This window comes from Aulonocara sp. 'chitande type north' Nkhata Bay, linkage group LG14 (assembly GCF_057382095.1).
Source record: "Aulonocara sp. 'chitande type north' Nkhata Bay isolate Kocher_YH1m ecotype deep benthic linkage group LG14, A_spYH_male_GT1.1, whole genome shotgun sequence".
NCBI classification, from domain to species: Eukaryota; Metazoa; Chordata; class Actinopteri; order Cichliformes; family Cichlidae; genus Aulonocara; species Aulonocara sp. 'chitande type north' Nkhata Bay.
Window position 1 is genome coordinate 35,227,404 of NC_141357.1, and position 16,763 is coordinate 35,244,166.

A 16,763-nucleotide genomic window follows, 5' to 3' on the forward strand; every position below is an offset into this window, starting at 1 on the left:
CAGGTTTCACCGCTAACAAAAGGAAATATGACCATTCACCACTCCCCTTTTTTATGAACACAATCCCCTGTTTTTAATGGATCCTAATAGTCACTGTATTGTGAGCTGCTGGTGTAAATAAATTGCACTCTGTCCCTCTTCTCTCTACTGTTATCCAACCTGTTGCCTCCACCTGCAACCAGCGCTCATGTGTGAGGAGCAAAAGGAAAGGCCAAAGTCTGTACCTACACTACAATGCCCCCTGTAGGATTATAAAAGAGAGAGACAAGGCAATGATGATTCTGTGATTCTATGCATGCAATTTTTACAAAGTTATGAAAGTAATTTTAATAATATTGCAAAATAGCTGCTCGATTAAGAGCACGGAGGTGTTTCAAGATGGCTGAGGCTTGCTTCGAGAAGAACTTTGCCAAGTGCCAAGTTAGGAAGCCAGCATGACTGAGGACAGGAAACACACAGGAAAAATAAACACACCACGTTCTCCTCAGATGGTTTATGCTGTTAATTTTCATTTTTGTGTGGGTTTATCTCATTTTTATGACTATGAATGAGGCCTTCTGTCTCAACACCAGATGTCATGCGGAAGAGGTTTACTTTGCTTTCAGGCCAAAAGAGCTGGAATCTAAGAGCAATGCCCACAATGATGGTGAATGAATTCAAATATCCGTCTTTGTGATGCCTGTGGGTTGCAGGAAATGTTACCACGGGCAACAACTGGCCAGTGGTTCACAGTTTGAGAACCCTGGAACGAAGGGTTCACGTGCAGTTTGAGTGAGTGACGGAAGACGAGTTAACACTAAAACTCAAACCGCAGCAGAAGCCACAGTCAAACAAATGTGTTCATTTATTTGTTATTGTGGGAACACGGCAGAGAAATATACTGGAAACATGGCACTCAAAGAAATTTACCATTCATATGCTAAACCTGAGTATTAAATAATACATCAAAATACCTGCCAAAATAGGTACCCAGAGGCATTTCAAGATGGCCACCAAGTGGTGTAAAACATTTGGCATGTGAAATCAATGCACTTCAAATTAAAAGATACAAAATATGTATTTGGGTTCACATCATTGTTTTATTCTGTCAGGTGATCCATCAGGCCCACAGCAGAGAGAGACATGGGAACACTGCCGTGTAAAACTGTTAACCAGCCTCTTTATTTTGTGGCTGTGCAAACACCTTCAGGGCTTTGTCTGGAGTTTATCGTCAGTCCTGCTTAAAACTGTGCACAGCTGCATAGGAGCTAAGAAGAAACAAAGACAGGCATGCACACGTTTTACACTATTAGATATGCTGACAAAGCTAGTAAACAAGAAGAAATGTATTAGTATTACTATTACAACTGAAACCATACATGTAAAGTAACAAGAGATTTGGCTAGTTGGATTTACGTCAGCTGATGTGGGTATATTTTTGTTAATTTCATTTATGTTGCTATTTACCTCTTTTGGTGATGAATAAAGAGGTTTTCATGCTTACTTTTAAACACATATGCACTGCAGTGCACTTTATTCCATATCCTTAAGGCCAGATTAGAATCGCCAAATAATCTAACATGCATGTCTTCAGAGCCTGAGCACCTGCAGGAGGCTCATACAAGCACATGGAGAACAGAACAGAAGATCCAGGCCCAGAACACTCTGCCCTGAGATGCCAGCCCTAAATATAGCCCCACACAAACTGTAACACAACATGTGACTAGTGCCGCACCAGTCATTGTGAAACACGGAAACTATGCATAAGACAGTAAAAAAGGATCAAGAACCCCCAGAAGATATAGGGCTCAAACTAAATGAAAATGTGGAAAGTGCAATTATCTGTTCTCTCCTGCATAAAACTGAGGGGTCACAAGCTTAAGTCAAACACTGATAGCTTATCTCAGCTAGAAGTATGCAAAACAGCATGTGACCTGATCCTTCAGTTAAAACTAAAGTCTGCAAAAATCACCTGTGTCAGAAGACAAAAAGAACCGCAGTGCAACTGGCGGATGGACATGAGGAGATAAGTTGTTAGACCTCAGCTCACAAAATCGTTCCTGCTTCTTTCTTCGGCTTCTGCTGTAGAAGGTCAAAAGCTTTAAGGTAACATGCTCTGAATCCATCCCAGTATTTCAGTACGTTTTTAAGGGGGTTAGCGTTTGTGTTTATTCTTCTTACCACCTGGTGGAGCTGCAAACCCTGTAACACTTCACCCAGTGGACAAGCCTTTAATGTCCTTATAAATTCATTTTCTTCAAACGTCAATCCTTCACTCGGGTAAGCGCTTTCTCTGTGTTATTTGCGCCATCTCGTGGTGAAAGGGGAGAATTACATTACAGTAAGGCCGATATAGTACGTCACGTGAAAACGCCACTCTAATTGGTTGAATTGCACGGATCACATGACCTGCTCACTCATGTAGCCAAAACGGCAGTGAAACAAAACAAGTGCTGTAAAAGTGTTTCTCTTTATGTATTTCCGTGCATCTAACAATGAATATTAACCGTAAATGCCACTGTACGTAAACTGCACACGTCGTCGTTGCTGTGTGAGGGACTGTAAGTAACCTGGACGCATAGTAGCAGGTGGGTTAAATGTTCTTTAGAGCTTATAGCGAACTGTTTTTGTTTTGCATCGTCAGCGACTCTCCGTCGGCTCACTAACACAGATCCAGGCTACAGTGTTTGTTAGCAGTTATGGAGTTTAAACAAAGACTTTTCCCTCATCGTAAATTAATTCGTGCTTTACTTAATGTGTAGTTTTTAATTTATTTGATCTTTGCCGAACTCCAGAGTGACCCACATTTACCTACATTCATGTTTTAGCCTCCTGCTGGCTAACCACACTTGTGTTGTCTAAGTCAAACGTCAGAAAATGGTTACAGTCGTCTTATTCATGTGAGGTAATTTAGTGATTTAGCAATCCTTGCACTCACTGACACACTCGCTACAACTTGAGCTAAAAATCTCGAGTCACTTCTTCCTCACCGAGTTATTTTCTCTAATTCTAATTCATTTGTTCCTCTGCGCAGATGCACAAACTCTTCTTTGTCCACTGCTAACAGATGCAGTTCGAGCCGAGGGGCTTTTGGGTTTGCTTTATTAAGTACAGTTAAAATAACAAAATTAAATATGGTGCTATAACAGTATGACACTTAGAGCTGACCTGTAGTTTCAACATGTTCCAGACTCGAGTTTCTTATAATGATGTTCCAGCATTGTTCAGTGTGTCATGTCCCACAGAAGGCACAGGAGTTTGACATAAGTCCACTGAGATCACAGAGTGAGTCTGCTCAAAGCAACTCAAGTTTATTCTCTCTGTGATTCAGCTCCAAAATTTCACCTCAGAAACAGAAGAGCACTGTCTTTGTCCTGCCACCATGCCAGTGTACATAGCAGGAACATGAAAACACAATATTTTGTTCCACTTTGTGCCCACTTTGTACTCTGCTTACTTCAAACTGGGAAACTGTAGTAGGTCAGAGGTTTCCCTGCTTCAGAAGAGGACTTTGTAGGAGACTATATACAAATAACAGCAATTGGTCATTATCAAAACAAAGCATCTGTGTGACCTTAAAAGAAGTCGATGCATTTTCATCTTATTTTTGGTAATTTTATAAAGCAAAAAAAAAAGAGGTTGAAAAGTTGTTGTTTTTTTGTTGTTTTTTCTATCATGGTCTTAGTGAGTTTCATTGTATGGAACTAACAAAATTTTGTTTGTAAACTACAGGTTTTTTTGTACGTTTTAGGTATTTTGGCCAGTTCAATACTATTATGCTTCTTCTAAACCAGCAACTTGAAAAGTAAATTTCATACATCTGCTGTCTGATAAATCAAATACACTGTTTAGGTGTATTTGATTTATCAGACAGCAGATGTATGAAATTTACTTGAACGTGCAAAGCAGTTTCTCTTTCTGTGGTTTGTTTAAGTAAAATTTTAAAAACTTCTGAACATCCACCAGGTCACCAGCAAAACTCGTAGTGTTCTTCTCGTGTTTCTTAGATGCATTTGGCCCTTAAACATGTTCTGTTATTAGATTTTAACATGTCAAAGCTAGTAAAATTTACAATTTGATACAAACAAAACACTCAAAGACTCTTTGTGTAATGAAGTCAGGGCCATCTTGCTTTTAGCGTGTTAGCAATAATTCAGCATTTACATTCATTCATCTGCTTTTTCTTAATTTAAGAAATTTCTTCATATGCTTAAAACAACAACAACAACAGCGTGTGAAACTAAAATATTAGTCACGTGTTCCTCTCTGACCAGAAATATGTCTCTAGCAGGAAATGTGTTTCCCGTCTTTGAAATCATTTTTCAGGAAGAGTCGGTTACCTGAAATATGTCCTGTATGTTAAAGAGCTTGTTTGTGACTGAGCTTTATAAGGAGCGAAAACTTCCAGTGGCCTGAAGTGTATAAATGTGTTCAGTGTGTTATATTAAAAGTTCAAAATGATGCGGTCGTTTTAATTGACTTTGGAGCAATGTGTATTACAAACTAGCTATCAGCCATCGCACTGTGCTGTAATGTAATAGCACTTATAGTGGGAGTAGTAGAGAAATATCTTGGTGCAGGTCGGACAGCCTGTATAGCAGTATGTCTGTGATAGACCACAATAGGCTCTGCTTTCATAAAAACTTTCATAAGTGTGACTTGAAAGATTTCCAAATATTTGTGCATGACTCAGAGCTAAAATGCTTTTGCTTCACAATGCAGTATCACATGCTTCTTTGACTCTTGTGACTTCCAGCTCAGCGATATCGCAATTTTACCAAGTCACAGCACTTCCTGTCTTTGATGTAGTCAGATCTAAAGAAGCATCACATTCTGTCTTTATCACGTTTTTGTGTTTAATCAGATTTGATTTCAGTACAAAATACACTAATCCTTAATCTCTGTACTTGTAAGTTTGTGGGGGTCCTTTTTTCTAGCTGCTAGCTGTAAGCTCAGAGGCCCTGTCACCCTGCAGGCAGCTTTTCAGCAGCTGGAGCTGTCTTTGTGCTGGAGATGGTGCAGTTCATTCTGTGTATGTGGTGGTGAAAACACCTAGAACCTTCTCTTTGTTGAGTGTGTAAAGGACAAGCTGAGGTGTGTGTCCCACGTTTGGTTGTGTTTGAGGCTGCTGTGTTGTTGAAAACTACACTGCTACTTTAAGTTAATGACAACCTCTTAAGAACGATAGAAACTGTGCAGGTCCGTCCTTTCTCAAAGCCATGTATCATTAAATAGCATTAAATGAATATCCACTGCTGCTGGTTCTGTTTACAGATATCATTACAGCCAAAACTTGGAATGAAATGTTTTTAAGCCGTGTAGCAAAGTTTCCTTGGGTGCAGCTTCGGGATTGGTTGAGTCATCTTGTATTTACCCCTGAAACATGATGACTTGAAGTAACGTTTGTGTTTTGTTCCTCTTGTTTGGTCTCAGAGCTGCAGAGCAACACAGTGAATGTGAGCTGACAGGACGGAGCTCATTTCTTCCGTGAACATGAAGACCGGCATCCCGTACCACCAGGTAAAGTTCCTTTAATATGTGGGCTTCATCAGTGTACAAACATCCTAGTTTTTAATCATTTCCTGATGCGGTTTTAATATTTATTTAAGTTACTTATTGCTTAATTATTTATTACTTACCTTCACTGTATTCTTTTCCTTTATATTTTTTAAATCAAATGTCGCCCCTTTGATGTGAGACAAAGTGATTAATGATTTTGCAATCACTGGTCACTGTGCATAGAAAATTAAGTTTTACAGCCTTGAAGCGTCTATAATAACTGTAAAAAAAATAACATTCGCTACTTTGCGGATTTCACCTGTCGCGGGTTATTTTTAGAACGTAACTCCTGCGATAAACGAGGCGCCACAGTATAGTCAATGTTCTGTTTTGTTGTGAAAAATATCCCAAGCATGTTGCTGGGGTTTGGCCACGTCGTTGTTTTTCCTGTAATGTTGCAGACGTGCCGAATGCTGGAAGTCAAGGGAATTTTTAAATCATGTGAGGAAGTGAAGGATTGTGTTTCAGGAAGTGCTCTTGCTTTAGGTTTATATTGACTGTAACTGCTTAAATTAAATGATGTTACTTGTTTTTTTAATGACAGCATTTGGTGAATGAGTGCCAGTTTAGGAAGCTGGCAGACGTAGAACTCTTTTCCTTTGTGTGTTCAGAGAATGATGGTTTTTCCATGACTTTAGCAGGTGCTAGCAGTTATTGAGGTGGCGATTTTGAGACCGTGGATGTCTGGTATGATAGAGGTTTATGGTTCAGTCTGGATCGAATGTTCTCACAGTGTCCTTGTGTGGTGGTTGTGTTTGTGTGTTAGCTGGAGGATGAGTCCCGGGGACAAGAATCCAACAGGAGAACACAGGTGGTGAGTTAGAGCACTAACACACAAATACACCTGAATTTTTACTCGTCAATATAAATAAATCGCAATGATTTTTTCAGTTTATGTCAAAAATAAAGACAAAGAAATAAACACTGATCAAGAGCTGCAGATTCTAAGGACGTCTCCTCCTCCCTCCTCAGTATTACAGGTGTTTGATAGCTCTGGCCACTGTGGCTAGTGTGCTGCTGGTCATCATGGCGCTCTGTAACCTCCTGATACCGAGGGCCTCCTCTTCCTCTTCCCACCCTGTTCCCGACATCAGCCTCCCTCTGCCTAACATGGAGTCCTGCACAGATCCCTGCAGGTAAGTTTACTTTAGAAACCAACACCTGCTTCCAGCTTAATCTGCATATGCAGAAGAGTTCAATATCCAGGAAAACAAAAAGCTTTTTAAAACCTTATTTGATGACAAAGCCAGCAAACTTTCTTACTTTTTATCAAATTTGACTGATGATTCTATCCAGCTTCATACCAGTAATAGAAAATTACTTAAAGTGCAGATTCTTGACTATACATGAAACAGCATCTTCATTACTATCCATACTCTACCCAGCCTCTTCTATAACATAGCTAAAGTTTAAAGCTTAGTTAAACTATCTGCTTGACATGAATTCATGTAATTTCATTTTTCTTGACGTTGGACGTTGAGGAAAAAACTCTCCCACTCTTCTCTGTCTCCAGGATCGTGTTGGTGGAGAGCATTCCCGAAGGCCTGGAGTTTAACTCCAGCACCACTCATCCATCCATCTTCCAGGCGTGGATGAATCTGATGAACGAGGCTCGCAGCAGTGTCGACATCGCCTCCTTCTATTGGACCCTCACCAACAAAGACACACACACTCGTGAGCCGACAGCCAATCAGGTCAGCTGGAGTTGTCTGCGGTTTTCTTTTTCTCTTTTCCTCTAATATTAAATTATGCTGAAGAATGATTGATTATTAATTGATGCAAAGTGCTTTTAATTGTGCCGACTGACCTTGATCTAAAGCAGTTATTGTGAAACAACCAGATAACTGATCCCTGATTTTCTCGCCGTGCTCACAGGGTGAGGCTGTTCTGAACAGGCTCGCTGAACTATCGGGGAATTTATCAGTTCGTATTGCTGTTAACACACCGCAGGAGAAACAGCCACGGCACGACCTCAGGCTGCTCAACGACTCAGGTGACTCTTGGCTTCTTTTGAACGTCACACCTGCAGGGGTCAGACTGATCTGAGCTGTCTGAGTTATTATGAAATTAGTTTAATACACATATTGTGATGTCTCACTGTGTGTGGGACATCATATGACGTCTGTGAGCCTCTTATCGACACTTGTGTTAAGTTGGTTGGTTGTGATGGGAGTTATTTAGCTGCGACATTAACAGTAACTCTGGTATTGCAACATACAACTATGCATAAGCACCATTTTTTGTTTTTATTTCTTTGTTTTTTGGTGCATAAGACTGATAAACATTCTGATTTACAAAATGGATTATTCTGAGATACTGAGTATCACTTCCTTCTGTCTAAAATCATCTAAAATGAATATGTTATGTTCATTTATCATTGTCCAGTATTGCTTCCAAAATGCTTCCAGCCCTCAGAATTGTTAGTTTTTAGGAAATAAGTGTTTGTTTTGTGTGACTTTTAGGAGCCCATATTAGGACTGTAAACATGAAGGAGCTCACCACAGGCGTTCTTCACACCAAGTTCTGGGTTGTGGACAAGCAGCATATTTACATTGGCAGTGCCAACATGGACTGGAGGTCCCTCACACAGGTACACAAACACTCAGACTCTCTCTCACTGTCATGTAAATGCTGTTAGAGGTGGATGCTCAGTACAGTCGGTGTGTTTAAAGGTAAACAGAGCAAACTTATCAGTATATTTATTATTAAACAGTTCTTTCTACTCTTGACTTGGTGTGGCGTTAAAGGGAGTGGATGTCCCTCTGCTTAAGCACCTACCTCTGAATATGAGAACAGCAGCACTGCCCACCTGCCCATCAGGGCGGGGGCATCCAATCAGAAGAAAGGTGGCCCAGACCTTATGTGGGATTCTCTCTTCAAAAGCTAAAAAAAAGTCCACACACCCACTCCCAGCAACTGTTAACAATAAGAAAGAATCAAAAGTTCAGCACGTTTAATAATTTTCCCTAAAATAAATAAATGCACAACAATTTGTGAACTAACGGCTTAACTGGAACAGTGGGGAGGGGGTCTTAAAGTAGAAAGCAGTTTATTTCACACAGGATGAATAACGGGGCTCCACCAGTAAGAATCATCTGAAGCTTCTCTAACAGGCCTGTAAATCTATAAACAGCGTCAGTGTCGGTAGTCCCGCCCGAATACTGACACTGACTCTGTCCCATTTCTTCTGCTTTCAAGAGGAAGTTTTTATGTTGGTATAAAGTTTCAGTCACATGCTGAACTGTTTAGTCTACACTTGTTTAATGTGGGACCATCAGTGTGGTAAACCACATCTCCCTTTTACATTTCTCAATCAGACTTTTGCTGAGCTGTCATTCGCATCCTTTTTTTACAAGCTTGCGCTAAAGTCCCAGAAACATATTTCTGATAAATTAATCAGAAAAGATACCGGCTTAACAGTAGGACAAAGAAATCTAAACTGGGACAGAAGAGAAGGAACAACTTTTCTTATTTCCTCTTTGTTTTCTGCAGTTTCAAAAATGCAAAACCAGCAAAAAACAAACGTAAGTAATGTTCTAGTGTTGGTCTCCAGGTGAAGGAGCTGGGTGTGGTGGTCTACAACTGCAGCTGCCTGGCAGCAGACCTCAGTAAGATCTTTGAAGCCTACTGGTTTCTGGGGGAGAGCAAGTCAATCCCATCACCTTGGCCAGAGAGGTTCTCCACCATGTACAACAAGGATACACCCCTCCAGCTGCCTCTTAACAACACGCCATCCAACGTCTATCTGTCGGTGAGCGGGATTTTCTTTTGATGTTGAGTCATAAGAGCCAGTTAATCACCTCTAAGCAGTTTTAAGGTTTGCTTTCTGACCAAATGGGAAATAACTGGTGTTTCTAGATGGTCACATCATGCAGAGAGAGGGACATTTTCAGCGTTGCGCTTGTATACATGCAACGTGCAACCACAATTTGTCACTTGTCACAATTTGTGACTTTCTGACTCCTCTACAGTTGGCCATCAGTACTGAAAGAAGATGTGAATGCTTGGTTTCTGTTACAGTCACAGAAGTGGGCAGATATCGACACCTCTTTCAGGGCGATGCAGGGCCGGGGGATTCCAAAGCTGTTCGAAAACAATCTGCAGCACAGAGTTTTGGTTTCTGTTACAGCGCTCACGTTTCCAGGATTCAACATTCAAAACCTTTTTAAAATGTAATGTTTTTTTTTAATACAGTCCCACTGAGGCTACTAAATCAACCCACAGTCCCACATAGCCGCGCATTCGTCCAGTCATTACTGTGCATTTGTAGTTTAGCGTATTGTAGTTTTCTGCATTTTAAAAAATGCTGCTAAAATTAACTGAATCCTTTTTTCTGCTCGATCAGAGTTCCCCTCCGTCCTTATGTGCGGCCGGCAGGACTCCAGACCTTCAGTCCATCCTCAGTGTGATGGAGGATGCTGAGAGCTTTGTCTACATCGCTGTCATGAACTACCTGCCCACCATGGAGTTTTCACATCCTAAAAGGTGCAGTTTTGTTAATAGTTGTGAAATGTAACTACAGGAAAACAGTTGATCGTTGTTTTGTTTTTGTTTTATGGTCCTACATCAACTCTAGTCAAATCAACAGTAATAAAATTAATATGAACGTGTTTGCACAATAAAACACCAGGATATCCTGATCAAATCATCCCGAAAGGAAGTGAGAAACATTAAGTTTTAACATTGTGCTTGTACTGTGCGTGTGGCGCCCTCTGCAGGTACTGGGCGGACATCGACACGCAGCTGAGACGAGTTGCATATGAGAAGCGGATTAAAGTGCGGCTGCTGATCAGCTGCTGGAACAGCACACAGCCAGTCATGTTTTCTTTCCTGAAGTCTCTGGCCTCGGTTTATAACCCCAAGAATAACCTCGACATCCAGGTGGTGAGTGGCTCTTATGGTCAAGCATCATCTCCCGCTGGGAAAGGAGGTTGTACGTCTTATGGCACTTATCCTAAAGTAAAAACATTATGTTGTGACTTTGTGTTTTCTTTATTTAGAGGCTCTTCGTGGTGCCTGCCACCCCCAAGCAGAAGGAGATTCCCTTTGCAAGAGTTAACCACAATAAGTACATGGTGACGGACAAGATAGCATACATAGGTGAGGCACACTTTCTTTGTTTACTAATAAATTTGTTTCTTGAAATCATTAAGATGACTTAAAGAGTACACATAGAGAACTTTTTCAATCAGTTTCAATGACCTATCTTACAGTTTCAATTAATCCCCCAAAAAACAGAAAAATGTGATTTTCATCAAGATGAGAAAATACATCATGATACTGAAATTGAATACTTGTTGGTGGTGTTAAAAGCCAAGCTGATGGCTGCTTTTCTAAGCATGTCATTAGTCACACATACTTTATTATCATCTGTCCAATCAGTCTTTCAGGAAAAAAAAGATAATGTGCTTAAATATAATCTGTGGCTTTCTGTTTTCAGGTACATCCAACTGGTCAGGAGACTACTTTGTGAACACGGCTGGCTCAGCATTAGTTGTCAACCAGACGGCGTCACAGTCTGTTGAGTCAACTGTCCAATCACAGTTGAAGGCTGTCTTTGAGAGGGACTGGAACTCGGGCTACAGCACTCCTCTCACCCAGCACTCAAACCTCAAAGACTTCTGTTACTTTTAACAGCATTACAGACACACAAAGTCATTGTTTCTGACTTCGACACAGCGCACTTTGATTTTAGTAGTGAAGTGCGAAACGTATGAAAATTGATCAGCTGTAATGTGGAAACCCCTGAGCTTAAAATCAGCAACAGGCAACCTATTAGCAGAGTGTTTGCTAGACTGCTGAGGTTTAATGCCACACTCTTATTTCATCAGAAAAAAGAGAGAATACAGACAGTTTTTTAAAGAGAGTCCAACATATGCTCTGTATTTTAGGCCGGTTTTAAGTAACGTTGAAGCTGATCTGTTAGCTCGATTTTATCCAAGCATTTTTGTCTGCCTTATGGTCTGTAAGTTTTCACACCAGCATTCACATGGATACAAAAAACATGAAACGGGCTAATACTGGCTGGATATGTTAAGCTCAACTTTCAACTACATTTGGCTGGTATCACAGTGTTATAATATACTGATGTACTTACAAACCCCAAAAGTTTGATTGCCAAAAATAGCACCAAAAACAGTTGCTTTTCTTTATTCTTAAACTGGTACAGAGATGCCAATTTGAGGCCATTTTTTTGTGCACTACAGAAATATGCCAGCAGAAGTTGGGAATATTCAGCTGAGCTCAGTGAGCTGTGAAATATGCCAACTGCAGGAAGTATTTAGGAATTTTTAGAGTTCATTTACATGCACAGCATGGGCAAAGGTGTATGCAGGATTAGTTTGTAGATATTTGCAGATGAAGACGTTAACACGTCTCGCATTATATTTGTCAGTGTGAGCAGGACCTCCTGCAACAATCTGTGGGTGAAGGTAGTGGTGTCCCTGATCTTCTCAGCTGCTGATTTCCTGATAGATTAAATGTAAATATATATTTAGATCAGTAAACACTCAGGGTGTGGTGAAGGTTTGCAGTCTTGTTTCCTTCTAGGTTACAGTCCACGTGTCTGTGCAGACACTGGTCATGCAGTGATCGGTCCAGTGGTTGTGTCTTTTTGTTCTGACACAGCCTGCATACAGAAGTGTTTTTCTTTTCTTCAGTGCCTCAAAGACTGCAGCCTTGAGTAATGAGGGGTAGCTGCAGTGAGTCTGTGTTATAGATTGATAACATAAATAATTCATTCAGCATATTAGTATTTCTTGAAGTGAGAGGAGTAAAGTTTGTTTAGTCAGCGAATCCCTCACATCCATAGCTGCAAAGGTTTGTATGATCAGCAGCTTTTTGTACTGTCATATATTGTATATACCAGGAAACGTTATGATGGGATAAAAACATGCACACAAATGCAACTACTGTTAAAGGTTTTACCGCAGTGTCGGAGCAAAGGAGTCAGACATGAATGTTTAACTTTCATCATGTGGTTTCTATCATGTACTCCCAATAGCTGTAGGGGGCGCTGTTTCAGCATTGGCGTCAGGTCAGTGGCGAACGTCATGTTTTCTGCTGCCTCCTGCAGTGACTCGTGTAAAGGGATCAATTCAGTGAATCACAGCTTCAGCCTCGGTGGGAGTTTTCATCCCAGTTCATCTCAGGGAGTTTGAGTGCTTTTGTAATTTTCTGGAATTTAAAATCATTTAAAAATCCTCTCTGGACTGCGTTGAAATAAGCAAATAAAAGCTAAAGTCTGCAGTGCATCTAAGGGAAATAAAAACTTCTTTCATACCACTCCAGTGCAAAATATTTTTTTCACACACTGATCACAATTTGACCATTTGAAATAAATTTAATCCCCCTATAATGTGTTAATTATGATTGGAGACATTGTTTACAGTGCTAGAAATATCAAACTGAATTAATTGCGTGGATTGTAAACTCATCAAATATGTTGGAAAACCCCTAGTTTGTAAAAACACATATAGATTCGGGGCCAAATGAATTAGCTTAGGCAAGCAATAAAAAAGAGAAGCACAACATTTTATTGCTTGCTCAAACAGCCCAAGTGTTCCTAAGTAATCTAAACTTAGTAAGAGGAACTTGCTAGACATGTCTACGTACAAATGAAATGCTAAAGCACATAGCAAAGCCTCACTACCTGCTATTTAAAAGCATAAAAACCATGCTGGGAGTTAAGCTTGAGCTGCTCTACCTGAAGGTTCACATTTGTGATGCTGCAGTATCCGATGTCTAACACTGGGGGGCAGTGTTGGTGCAGTTTTGAGCCTTGTCCGATCTGTGAGATTCAATTTCAGGATTCTGTTTTAAAATTTGTTTCTGATAAAACGTCTAAACTTAAAAAGTCTCATGACCAATGAAATCAAAGTTTACCAAAGGGGGATAACCTAGTGCTGCTCCTATATGATGGAAATACTGAACTTTACTATGAAATAAAAGGAAATCCTAGTATCGGTGCTTTTTACAGCCTGTGTATTTAATGCTATGTTGTTGTAGTTGTTTTTGTTTTCATGTTTTGAAGTGAATCAGAGTCCAGATCTGATTATGGGTGGGTTCAAATGTGAGACTCGAACACACCCAGTCTCTGCTGACTGCAGACCAGGCTGATACGTGCTGTTTGATAAATACATACCTACTGAGTAGGTTTGTGGTTGTTAACTCAAATACACTACAAACACCAGCAGTGAAAGTGCTGTGTGCAGTAAGATGATCCCTGTACTTTCAAATTAATTACAATGTTTTTAACTTAATATACATATACAATATACAGGCATGTGAATACTACATGTCCTTGAAGAACAACCTTTTATGAACTCCACAAAACAGTCATTTTTAAATTGGAGGGTTTTCAATATACTGGAAAAACTGAAATTGTAATGAAGTAAAATTTACATTATTATATTATTATATAATATTAGCCCCTCAATTTGCAGTCCTTTCAAAAATTGTTTCAAAACAGCTATGCCAAATTTCTTTTTCTGAAGATTATTCATAGCACCAAAACACTAAACTCACACAGTTTTCTCCCACAGCTGAGCTCAACATCTGCTGACTGATTTCAATGTTATTTTGCACTTGAACAACACGCCTGTAAGTCACAGGATCCAATGAGCTCTGCTTAAACCATCCTGAATTGATTTAACTGTCCTTGTTCTACCGGATATCCAATACAAAAGGAGTCCTGCTGCTCTCTGTGCATTAAAATACAAATGCCTTATAAAACTACACAGCAGATAAGTATCTGATGAGCCTTCAAAACTCTGATCAGTACATTTGCTCTTCTTCAGGAATCATTTGATGGTGTCACCAGCACCTGAAACAGCATGTTCCCCCTCCTCTTGCCGTGGTCTGAATACCCAACAATAAACTGTATCCCTGATACCTCACGCTGATACCTGTCTCTGCTCAAACCCACAAGAATAGTGGGTTGCAAAGTAGTGTTCCTTATAAATATATCTTAACCCGAAACATATCCTCTTAGGTATCTGCAACATGTTGCTTCCCGGTGTGTAAACTATGCAGTCGTCCGTGGTCATGGAACGCAGCAGAGCCCAACCCAGGAGGTTATTTCCGTCCCTCGGCTAACTATCCAAAAACGCACAGTCTCCACCCATTCAGTGACCCATGAAGTGTGTCTGTGGTGGGAGAGGCAGCTTGGGTTTAGGTCTTCTGTGGACACTTGATGGAGCTGCTCAAAAATATTGAGTTCAGGTGCACCTGTGATGGGATGGGATTTAAAAAGATGTGCTCTAATTTAATGTTTGGGTCTGTAATCTTCGCTTTGTGAGGTTGTAAAATTAGATTTGTACCTTGAAACTTTTTCAAGGTACAAAGGCTTACAAAATTTATATCTTTATCTGTGGAGCACTTATCACTGCAGCATCAAGCTGCACCGCCCACTAAATGCTGTTACGGAAAAAGTCTCTGCTGCCAGGGGGCCACTTCAGTTTGTTTGTGCCAACCTCAGGACCACCCAAATTACTCTTTTACTAGCTGCACTGTGACAGATTGATATATTTTTCTCTTTTTGCTACTCTTTGTGCAGATGTTTCAGTGCCAAGGTGCTTAGACGCGCAGGGAACACTAACATAATAAGTATTGTGTGTGTGTGACATTTTGCTTTTATCTTGAGAATGACAATTAAACAACAGTATTTGCTCCTGAGTGGGAAGACGGCATCTGTATGTGAAATATTTATGCCCCAGATTGTTTGAGGTGACGTTGATCTTGCTCTAAGTGTTTTCTGTGAAGATACTAAGCTGCTTTGGGAAATTAAAAACTGAGGAAAAGGTTTGGTGTTAGAGGTTTGGTGATCCAGGTTTGTACTTCAGTATTTTATTTTAAAAAATGAATAAATGGAAGATAAAAGGAGATGGAGAGAGAAACTGTAACCACGGTTTTTATAAAGGGAACAACTATACGGCCAGAGAAGTATGTGAGGCTGGTGCAGGATATGTATGAGGACAGCAAGATAGTGGTGAGCTGTGCGGTAGGACTGACAGATGAGTTCAAAGAGGGATTGGGATCATCAGAGATCAGGTCTTGTTTGGAGGTTGATAGATGAGGTCAGTCTCTGTGGGCTATGATGTTTGCAGATGATGTTGTGATCTGTAGGGAGGGTGGGGAGAAGGGGAAGACAGCCTGGAGAGGTGGAGGTATGCACTGGAGAGAAGAGGCATAAAAGCAGAAGCAAGACAGAATAACTGTTATTGCAGGGGAGGCAAGAGGGAAGGTGAAGGTGCAAGAAAGAGTAGTGAGGATGGATTGTTTTAAATACCTGGGGTGAACCATCCAAAGAGACAGATGTAGTACAAGAGAGGTGAAGAAGAGTGGGTGGACGGGGTAGAGTGGGTGGAGATGAGTCTCAGGGCAAAGTAGAGTTGGAGATGCTCAGATTATCATTTGGAGTTACCAGAATGGACAAGATTAGAAATGAATACATTAGAGCAGGGGTGGCGGAACTCCAGGCCTCGAGGGCCGGCGTCCTGCAGGTTTTAGATTTCACCCTGGGTCAACACACCTGAGACAAATGATTAGTTCATTAACAGGCCTCTGGAGAACTTTAAGACATGTTGAGGCGGTCTTTTAGCCATTTAAATCAGCCGTGTTGGAACAAGGACACATCTAAAACCTACAGGACGCTGGCCCTTGAGGCCTGGAGTTTGACACCTGTGCATTAGAGGGACAACTCGGACTGAGTACCGGGAGACAAAGTTAAAGAACATGAAGAATAGTGGATATACTGGGCAAAGGATGGTGAAGGTGGAGCTTTGAGGTGAGAGGAAAAGAGGAAGATTACAGAAGAGACTCACTGATGTAGTGAAGAAGACATGCAGATGGCTGTTGTCACTGAGGAGGGTGCAGGGCAGGGTGAGATAGGGGTAGAGATTTTTAATTACTTCCTCAAAAAGCTTTATTGTGATGTTTGAGTGCTGAAGTCATTGCTAATTCCTGTGGAGATAGGTGTGATTAAAGCTGATTAAATCATTAAAACTAAATGTGTGTAATTTATAGGCATTGTGAACTAACCACAGAAGCAAATACAGTGTGAGAGAAGAATAAATGGCGTGCATTTGTGAGTAAATGCCTTCTGCCTATACTGAGCATCGGAGAGGAGGAGTAGTGTGGGAACTCTTGAGATGGCTGGATACCAGGCACGTAGCAGCTTTCTGAATTAACTGCAGAGGTCTGCAGGTCCCCCTACCTTGGGTTAT

At 40.7% G+C, this 16,763-nt stretch overlaps 1 protein-coding gene across 1 annotated transcript; it reads left to right on the forward strand.

The window, feature by feature from the left end:
- The first annotated feature begins 2,376 nt into the window (after positions 1 to 2,376).
- On the forward strand, positions 2,377 to 12,822 carry pld3 (phospholipase D family member 3). Its single transcript, XM_086262314.1, has 12 exons — positions 2,377 to 2,567; positions 5,413 to 5,499; positions 6,305 to 6,352; positions 6,511 to 6,674; positions 7,052 to 7,232; positions 7,414 to 7,531; positions 8,001 to 8,128; positions 9,092 to 9,289; positions 9,884 to 10,023; positions 10,257 to 10,422; positions 10,539 to 10,638; positions 10,979 to 12,822. The coding sequence occupies exons 2-12, from the start codon at positions 5,473 to 5,475 to the stop codon at positions 11,170 to 11,172; spliced, it is 1,464 nt and encodes a 487-aa protein (XP_086118440.1). The 5' UTR covers positions 2,377 to 2,567; positions 5,413 to 5,472; the 3' UTR covers positions 11,173 to 12,822.
- The last annotated feature ends 3,941 nt before the right edge of the window (positions 12,823 to 16,763 follow it).